Source organism: Terrapene carolina, unplaced genomic scaffold, assembly GCF_002925995.2.
Source record: "Terrapene carolina triunguis isolate 2854851 unplaced genomic scaffold, T_m_triunguis-2.0 Scaffold211, whole genome shotgun sequence".
Classification (NCBI taxonomy): Eukaryota; Metazoa; Chordata; order Testudines; family Emydidae; genus Terrapene; species Terrapene triunguis.
Window position 1 is genome coordinate 36,652,381 of NW_020664562.1, and position 10,412 is coordinate 36,662,792.

Consider the following 10,412-nt stretch of genomic DNA (forward strand, 5'->3'; position numbering starts at 1 on the left):
CCCCCTTCCCAGCTTACGTGCTGCTGCATCCCGCTTGCCCCTGCTTCTTTTCAGACTTCCCGCGAAGATCTGATTCGCGGGAAGCAGGGGAGGGGGAGGAGTAGGTGGGCGGAGCGTTCAGGGGAGTGGAGGAGGGGGAAGACACCTGCGGGGCCGGACAGCGTGGTAAGGCTGCAGGGGATGGGGGGAGCCGGGAAGGGGCTTTGGGTGCCCAGCTGCGCTTGGCCGCCGCTTTTCTGTCTATAAATAGCTCTCCGGGGGGGATTTTTAAAAATCTAAAAATGTCCGTGATTTCCCCCCGGTCGGCTATTTATAGACCGAAAAGCTGGACATGTCCGGGGAAATCCGGACATATGGTAGCCCTAACTGCTAGGCCACCAGACTGACCTACAATATAAAACCTGCTAAAGAGACTTCCCCTCCCCCCTGGAACGAGTGACTACTTGCAGAGGCCACGGAACACCACCGCTCTCTAGTGTGCAAGCCTGTGGAGAGAGACCACTCTTACAAGCGACCACATTTGCTTACTCCTGTGAGTGGTCGCTCTTGGCAGGTTTTACTGTACTTGTTTTTCTGTTTTCTAGAAGTATTTGTGGAAGGTAAAGTTTACTAGTTTAATCTCTTTGCTGCTGCATAAGGAATTAGTGGAATGACCATATTATTTCAAATTTGATGCTGCAAACTGCTCAAGTTGCCTCTTCTATCCTCATGCTGCTGTCTGATCAGTGCTTGTTTCAGCAGAAATAATTCCTGTTTCTGAAGTGTAGGCTGTACTTTCTACAGAGATGAGAAACAACTTAGATTGCATAGGACAAATGGCACGAATGTTGCTGCCCTAAAATAAATAATAATTATACTTCGCTCATATGTAGGACACTTACTAGGTGGAGAGTTACATGAGTGGCATGGTCTAGTGGTTAGAGCAGAGAACTAGGTGCCAGGACTCATGCAGCCTTACTTTTTGGGAGTGCTGCGCAAGCTAGCTCCAACCGAAGTGCAGAGGAACTAACTGTGTTCAGCGCCTGGAGAACTAGGCCAAGGAGATCTTTCCCCAGCTCTTCCAATAATTCACTTTGAGGCTTCGGGCAAGTCACCTTAGGCCAACGTTTTCAATGGGAGCTGCATTTGCTCATCAAGGATAATTTTTTGAACATAAGGGCCAGGATTGTCTTTCTTTGCTATGAGATCCAGTATAGCCCGTTCTACCTTTAGCAAAGCCTCAAAATTTTCTGCTCAAAAAATGAGACTTCAGCCTCAGTAGTGATTAAATCCATCGTGAAATAGGCAAATTCCTTGGACTCATCTTTCTTGATCTTTTTAAGAGTACCCTTATGCATCCTAGATGTCTCTGTTCACGTGTTGTTTAATTTGCCACATTGTTTTGTGGTTGGTCTTGACTGATGATATGCTTCATTTGCATTTGCCTTTAAAAAAAAAAAAAGTCAAAATGTAACAGCAGCTAACTGAGAGTGGATACTGACCCTGGCCATGTAACAGAGGTATAACCTTTTGTGACCATGACCCTAGCCTATGATGAGGGTCAGGAAACAAAGATCCATCTCTTGCCAGCATTTCAGTGTTTTGCACCTTTATTACAATATTATTGTAATAAGGAAGTGATGGTAAATCAAAGATACAGAGGTCTTTTAGAAAGAAGACTTTGCAAAGATGATGCTTCAGCAGGACTTATTGGGGGGGCTGGGGGGAACAATAGTTGAGCAGTGAAGTCCTCCACAATCCTGTAGTCCTCCATGCGTGTGTAAGAAACTGAAAATGGCTTGATCACATGATGTCTTTAGAACTTGCTTATTACACAACTTTCAGAGGCCACCCTGTGATTTGATAGATATTGAAATGTGAATGGTGTAGAAGTTGGCAGAGTAATGTATCATGAGCAGACAGACATTATGAAATACATGTCTATGGCCATAATAGTGGAATCTTTTAAGAGTCTTTGTAAAGAGACCACCATTATGCCTGCCAGATGAAAACACCAGTCTGAGCAAACAGTTATGCTTAATTATTTACTTTTGCAGCAGTTTTGATTTAGACAGCAGTTTTCTTTCTTTTTTTTCTTCTTCATTATCATTGAGTTGGATCTGGCACAGTGACAGCTTTGCTCTCATGCTTGTCGCAGTGTGGCCTTACACAGGGTTCTCGTTAGCTACTTCTTAGGATTTGGTTGTCTGTGATACTGAGAGCAAATCTGGTATTTCTGTGCATGACTCAGTGAGATGCTCTGATTTAGTGGCACTGGTTTAGTCACAGGCTTGAACTGTCTGTGATCAAAACCTGCACTCTAATCACTCACATGCCTTCACAGAGGCTAACTTTACACACTATCGAGTCAACGTCCAAAAGCTTTGATCAAATTGCAGTCATGTGCTGCTGAGATCAACTGAACACAATGGGTAGTGTCCAAGTGCAGCACTGTTAAAACTGTGTGGCCTGAGTGCTGCTTCGAATTCTCATCCTGAGAAGAAAAGTATAACACTGCTCTGCAGCCAAAATGCTTCTGAAATAAATGTAGTCAAACTTTACTAATTCTGGGTCACTGAGAACGAAAATGATGCTTAAAATTGTTGATTGGCTCTAGTTTTCAAGATGTGCTATTGAGTCAGTATATACGACCCTTGACTTGGGAATGGGGGAGGATAAGTGAGTTATAAAGGGAAGGGATCTCAATTTAAACCAGAAATGACTAAAATACATCTTTGACTGGATCTATGAATAAATCTATGACTGGGTTTGGACAGTACTTGCTTTTTAGGCAAAACAATGAATGATGCAATCTGAAGCTGGTATTGCGTCATACATGATATGAATTGCATCATGTTATTCCTAGAAGTCATGGATGATGCAACCATAACGAAGCTTACATCACTCTGCTGAACAAATTGCCCTATATCAGCTCTAGAAATCATACAGTGTCGTGCTCTCTTATTTGTCAGTGTTTGATTTTGCAAAGGGACACATTTCTGTTTAGCCAAAGTGAGCAGAGATGCCTCGTACTTGTGCAGATAACTTCTGCTATGTTTGTGGTGAAGTGACTTTTGCATCACAGAAGCGCAGTATAACCACTATGGTTAAGAAAGCCTATCACCTTTATTTTGGCTGCAAAATTGGAGATCAGGACAAGAGGTGGGCCCCACACATATGCTGCAACACTTGTGCAACAAATCTTCACCAGTGGTTGAACAGGAAAAGGAAATCTATGCCTTTTGCAGTGCCAATGATTTGGAGAGAGCCAACAGATCATACCAGCAATTGTTACTTCTGCATGGTGCCTCCAGTTGGGAAAGGTGTGTCAAAGAAGAAAAAGTGGACTGTGCATTATCCAAACATTCCATCAGCTATACGCCCAGTACCCCACGGAGAAGGACTGCCGGTTCCTGATGCACCAGAATCATTCTCACTTGAGTCAGACGAGGAAGAGGATGAAACTTCTGGTCCTGAACCATCAATGTCACAGGACCCACATTTTCTCCCATCCTCCTCCTCTGAACCACACCTCATAACACAAAGTGAACTGAATGACCTTGTCAGGGATTTGGAACTACCCAAGAGTAAGGCAGAGCTGTTGGGCTCCAGACTACAGCTGTGGAATCTCCTGGCAGGTGATGTTAGGGTTTCCATGTTCCGTGACCGTCAAAAGGATCTTGTCCCATTCTTCTTCATGGAAGGTGATCTTGTAGCCTGCAACAACATCGATGGTGTGATGGCAGCCCTCGACATCGTTCACGATCCAGATGAGTGGAGACTGTTCATTGATTCATCGAAGACGAGTCTTAAAGCTGTTTTACTGCATAATAGCAATGTTTTGCCATCAATTCCAGTTGGTCATGCAGTCCATATGAAGGAAACCTATGACAACATGAAACAACTTTTGAGGTGCATAAACTATGACCAACATCAGTGGCAGCTTTGTGGCGATTTGAAGGTTGTTGCTCTCTTGCTTGGTCTGCAGACTGGATACACAAAGTACTGCTGTTTTCTCTGTGACTGGGATAGTCGTGCAAGAGATTCCCACTACATCAAGAAAGATTGGCCACTCCGACAGTCATTGGAGCCTGGGAGGAAAAGTGTTCAGCATCCACCACTTGTTGAATCAAGGAAGATTTTGTTACCACCCTTACACATCAAGCTGGGTCTGATGAAGAACTTTGTCAAGGCCATTGACAAAACACAAGCAGCTTTCAAGTACCTCCGTGGAAAATTTCCAAGGTTAAGTGAAGCTAAGATAAAGGAAGGTGTCTTTGTTGGTCCTCAGATTCGTGAACTTCTTCGAGATGATGCATTTGACCATGCACTGCGTGGCAAGGAAAAGACGGCATGGAAAGCCTTCCAGTTAGTGGCAATAAATTTTCTCGGAAACAACAAGGCAGACAACTACAGGTTGTTGGTGGAAAACCTCCTCAAGGCATACAAAAGCCTTGGTTGCAACATGTCACTGAAGATACATTTTTTGCACTCTCATCTAGATTTTTTTCCACTGAACTGCGGAGCAGTGAGCGACGAGCACGGCGAGCGATTTCACCAGGACATTGCAACAATGGAGAAACGCTATCAGGGCAAATGGAGCCCATCAATGCTTGCAGACTATTGCTGGACAGTGACAAGAGATGCTCCATTTAATGAATACAAGAGACAAGCCAAGAAGCGCCGAGTAGACACTGAATAGGACTAAACTATGTACATAATAGTTTTTTGCCTTTTGTTTCATAATAAATTTTATTTATATAACCCTTTTGCTGATTTTTAAAGTGTTACATAAACAGGACAGGTGAAGTATTATCATGTAAAGCAACCATAAACACATGAAAAGACCTAGGTTTACAATTTATGATTAAAACTCTACTACCTACACAATATACATAGACATAAAATGTAAAAACTTAAATATTTTAGAAACAGTAGCCAATCAGTTGTTTTAATTGTCATATTTGAATTCAGCACATCAAAATACATAATAAATAGCACATTTTATCTCTGAAGCAGACGACTTCTCAAAAATTGTAGACCAGTGTAATCAGTCTCAAAGTTGCTCACTCTTTTTACCAAAAACACATTTTGAGCCAGCCATGCGGGTGTGTGTGTGTGTGTGTGTTGGGAGGGGACTTGGGGTGTGGAGTGGGAGTATTTCTCTAGACTTTGGCAGCTGTTATGTCTGATTCCTGTGAGAAGCTGGAAGATTGTTCTTAAGTCACTACAAAATCCAAACATAACCTTATCTGGGTGTGTGGTAAAGGAGGTTGGGGGGGGAGAAGAGCAGGAGGTGCACACATGACATTCTCTCTCCTAATGAGCAAGTGGGCCATTTTTCTGCCCCTTTCCTTCTCTGCTGACCTGCAGATCTGCCTGGGGAAAGGATGCTGTGCCACGTAAGGACGGTTGTAAAATACTCCTCCACCTACAAGAGAACCAGAGGCCAGCAGGAGAGAAATGGCATCTATCTCAGACATAGTGCCTCCTAGGGGCAAAGTTCATCCCATGATAATCAGTAATAATACTCTAGCTTTGGAGAGGTATATATGGCTCTAAAGCTAGTACCTGGCCCAGTATACAACTTTCCATAATCTTCTGTGCAGATGTCTGTTTTTAAAATGAGCATAGGAATACTTTTATGAATGTCTTCAACTTTAAGGGACTAAATAGATTAATAAAAAGCTGTTGGGGGAGGGAAATACAAGTGGAGAAACTATTAGTGGAGGCTGTATTTATATTAATGGGCTTGGAATTAGGGAGAAAAAAAATATACATAAAAGCTTCAACAGTGTTCACTTTTTTTTTTTTTTTTTTGCTAGTATTTTCTCTGTACAATATCTGATCTGTCAACATTTCACATAAAAGAACTAAAAATCCTTTTTCAGCATATGGCATTGCCTCTATACAGGGAGGCAGTTTTTAGAAAAATAACCAATTGTTTTTCTTAACAGAGTTTGAGAGATTTCATTGAAAATGACTAGCAAAACAACTAGCACAACAAACAATATAGCTCAGGCACGAAGAACTGTACAGCAGTTAAGAATAGAAGCTTCTATCGAAAGAATAAAGGTGAGAAACATTCTTACTGATCTTTCTCTTTTTTTATATGAACCATGTGAATTACGGCAGGTATATTTTAGTAAATTCCCAATATATATGTACATATTTTTTTTATTATGCAGTTTATCTCACAGGGGTTATCTTTGAATGTGGTAGTTTCACTCATATCTGTGGTACTGAACTTTACAGATTTTCTTATTGTTGCTATAGAAAAAATTGTACCAAGAGTATAATAGGTACTTTATGGATGTGTGAGAAGACCAAATCTTTGCTACTGTGAGTTTATAATCTAAATCTATAATATGGAGTGGGTGGAAGATGAGATGTGATTTAAAGCAGGTTTTTTTTTCCAATTGAGCCATGTTAGTTTTGGATGTTTAAATTTTACTTTATATATCTTTGCAGGTAGATCAAGGGTTTGTAGCCCTCTTGAAAGAGGAAGAGAGTTGAGACAGGGTGCACCTAAATTATGGTGGACAAGGAGCCCAAACTTCTCCCTTTTTCTCCCTGCCCAACCCAGTGGTTAAGGAATTTGATTAAGCTAAAATATCACCTATTAAGATTTGGCTTTTTGTTGTTGTTCTAAACATACCATTCCTTGCCTTCATTCTCCATTTTATTAATACTCTCTGCAGTCTACCGACCGTCCAAACGTCAGCAGATTGGTTAATACACCTGACGTAGGTACTTTTCTTACAGTCAGCTAGAGATTAGGAACATGCAATGTCTTGCAAGGAAATGACTGAATCAATTTCCTAGAAACTGTAAGTCAATTGATGACACTTCACTGATTATTAACAATGATATCTAAACATATAAAATCTTTTTTCTAGAAGCCTGCTCTATTGTTCTGAACCTGCTGTTCAAATCTCAGAAAAATGTAAAGTTACTCATGCCTATCTTCCCAAAGTACCTTTAAAGACACAGCATCCTGGCTTATCCTTGTTTTTGCTTACTTTTTTCCCATTCTACCAACCTCATCAAGGCCAGTCCAAGAAGCAAATCCCAGAAACCTTTGCATTATGCTTGGTGGCCTTAGCTCTGGACCTGAAGATTTTATGGATTTCTCAAACTCTGTTCTTCCATATGCAGAACTAATTCACTGTAGCTATGGATGCATCCCACAGCCCATTCCATCCTATTGCAAATGATCTGGGAATATTTACCATTTTGTGTCTTTTTGCCAGGTGTCAAAAGCATCAGCAGATCTCATGTGCTATTGTGAAGAACATGCCAGGAAAGATCCTTTACTAATGGGCATACCTGCTTCTGAAAACCCTTTCAAGGATAAAAAAACATGCATTATATTGTAGCAGAGCAGTAAGTACCTCCATAGCTTTCCCAAGCAAAACAGACTACAAGCAAATTATTAGAGAAATAACCTTATGGTCACCTGATATCAATGGTGTAAAACAGCAATGTATTTACTATGTGTGTAAACGAATTTTTAAGTTTAAGATTTTTTTTTCTTTATAGTATCCTTACTGGGAAGGAAGATTATAAACTAAATTATCCTATTTCTTGTAAAATGGAATGGGGTCTGTGGCATGCAGCTGGTAATTCTCTTGTGTTGGCTTTTATGTCGATATAACTATGTTGCTCAGAGTGTGAAAAATCCATGCCTCCCGAGTGACGTAGTTATACCAGCCTAACCCCCCTTGTAGACAACTCTGTCGGCGGGAGAACTTCTCCCGTCGACATTGTTACTGCCTCTCTGGGAGGTGGATTAAGTACGCCCATCGGTATAGGAGCATCTTCACTAAAGCGATCTGCTGCAGCACTGTATGTGAAGACTAGCCCTAAGGAGAGAGGCCTGGATGAGGTGAAGGTCTTTTAAAAAATGTGTAATGTCTGCATTTCAGTTTAAGGTATTAGGCTACACAATCAAGATCAAAGTTGCCTGATCTTCACCTACAGATCAGCAAGGTAGACAAGTAATTTGACTCTTAATCAAGATTAATTTACTGTAGCTTTTTAAAAATAGTGTATTTGTATTCAATTAGTGTATTTATGTATTGGTTTTGTGTGTGTGTGTGTGTGTATATATGTGTTTGTGTATATACACATTCCAAAGTGCATTCTCTGACAAGACTCCTTGCAAACAACTGCTGCAATTATTGATAAACTCCATAGGTTCATGCCTTTACCTTCAGTTATGTCTTAACTCTTTTTAAAAGTGAAAAATCTGTTTTTGTGTCAAGAATCAATAGATTTCTGATGATTTATGTAATTTTTCATTTTTGAGAAGATCTAATAAAGGAGAATTTTAATCCTTTTATTCTGCCCCTCTAAATTTTCTCCTCAAATTATGATCAATGTAGCTCCTTTAATAGGGCTACGTAAGACTCCAACACTTTGGAACTAGCATTTCTCTTGCCCCACTGCTAAGGTGAGGGGGAGGATTCTATCACTCCAAGCCACATGGGTCACCTGTGCAAGTCTCATTTAGGTTTTGTGCAGTGATCCAGGATTTGGTTCTTTTAATAATTGAGTTCCCCTTTTTTTAAGGAAAAAGAAGCCAAATCCTATCCAGATTATGATCAAGCAAATGTAATTGGATGGCCTTTCCATAACATCACTGATTTACAAATAGCCTAATAAAGTTTATATACAAGTCTTGTGTATTGATGGAATAAGTGAGTGGAAAGAAAACAATATTGACTTCTAGTAGGTTACCAATGTGTTTTTGTGTGTGGGGGTGTTTCTCTATAGCCAGCTATACAATACCTGAAATTGTGATCTTCTGTAATGATATTTACAGAAATTATTAACCACTTTTAATTTACTGTTTTATGTTGCATGTGTCTAATTCTGTATTAAATTATATAGACACTGTTAATAATATGTTATGTTTTTAACAAACCTCCTTTCAAAAATCTAAATTTGAGACTTCCTGTAAGAAAAAATAAATGCACGGATTGTTCTGTGCTGACATTCAAATTATTTTTATAATTAGAATATTTTTCTAATAACAATTTCAAAACAATCTAGATTTTCACTGATTTTATTTACCATATTTCAGTCATCATTTTATAATGATCTTGATAAAAATAGTAATTAACTTAGCTGTATACTTTCATAACTGAGCTACTAGCAGCAGTCATGCTGTATTTCTTCAGTTCTGTAATATCTTGTTTTTTTCAAAGTAACTTTTTACAACCAAACTATTGCCCTTCTGTTGATCTGTTATGGCCTGTGTTGTCAGCAATTTGTGGCTAAATGTTTGAACTGTTTAGAACCCAAATGAATATATGAAAATGTAATATATACAAATATGGTGATACAAAGGTCATTTTGATACCTGGCTCTTTCTCTTTGGCCATTTCTAAGCTATTAGTTTATGATCCTTCTTACTCATAGAATTTCATGTCAGAAGTATTCAGCTAAATTAGAACTTTAAAAACTCGTTTTATAACTACTTAAGTTGCATTAATTTGAGTAATGAGTTTAACTGCAGACTTTTTTTTAAACTTTCTTTTGACCTGAATCCATTTTGTTCGGTTACTACTTCCATATCAAATCTATCCAGCATTTTTACAACTGGAGTCATAAGTGCCATGATTGTGGTTTTTAAGTTACTGAATCAAAACATGTAAATGATACATTTTAAAGTATTATCACAAACATGTTGCCATAAAACATACGCTACTGGAAATATTTTCATAAACAACTGGGGCCTGACTGACTTCAATGGGAACTGAATGAGAATTTTGCCATTGACTTCAGTGGGAGTATGAGGAGACTTGGGGTGACTAGCATACTGCACTTGTAACCTGTTGAAAGTGTCTTCATAAATATTAGCATTTTAAATGTTCATAGTGCCACAATGTATGCCTGTTTTTAAAGGATGAGTTAATAGTGATCTATTCACCCCTGTTTAATCTGAAGTGTATTTTTCTACTTTTTTCATACACTTTTGACATCTTTACAATGCAAGGACAAAATTTATAGCAGCAGCTGTTTAATTCTTTCTTATACCTATGCATTTAAATAGCAAAAGAGTTTTATTAGAACATAATTGCCCCTTTACCCACATATATATGGTTAGAAGTAGAGGAAATAGGGTGCCAACTTCTTTCAGGTGCCTTCTAACTTTTAGCCTAAAACACATGGAAACTATAATAAAACAGTGAAATACAACTGACTGTTTCTGATTACTTTTCTATAGCTTTTAAAATAAACTCTCTGTGTATTGTATTTTAAACACAATATGTAGTGTCATCTGAAGGTTCAAACAGCTACTTATGTTTTTATAATATTACTCTTTAAGTATACAAAATGCAGTATAAAGTAAACCTTTTTGTTTGATGAACTTGTGAAGAGAAGGAGTCATGCAGATTGGGAAGAATTGTGAAGATATATGGACT

The 10,412-nt window shown here is 39.0% G+C and overlaps 1 protein-coding gene across 5 annotated transcripts in view; it reads left to right on the forward strand.

The window, feature by feature from the left end:
- LOC113404973 (guanine nucleotide-binding protein G(I)/G(S)/G(O) subunit gamma-12) overlaps positions 1–9,073 on the forward strand; it is a 70,520-nt gene extending 61,447 nt beyond the window's left edge. For 4 of the 5 annotated variants that reach the window (XM_026655945.2, XM_026655943.1, XM_026655946.1 and 1 more), the window contains exons 4-5: positions 5,937–6,054; positions 7,233–9,073. In XM_026655945.2, the coding sequence (XP_026511730.1) occupies positions 5,959–6,054; positions 7,233–7,358 (222 nt within the window). In that variant the 5' untranslated portion in view covers positions 5,937–5,958 and the 3' untranslated portion in view covers positions 7,359–9,073. The remainder of the gene's footprint in view (positions 1–5,936; positions 6,055–7,232) is intronic. The other variant, XM_026655947.1, reaches the window with a different exon arrangement.
- Positions 9,074–10,412: the final 1,339 nt, after the last annotated feature.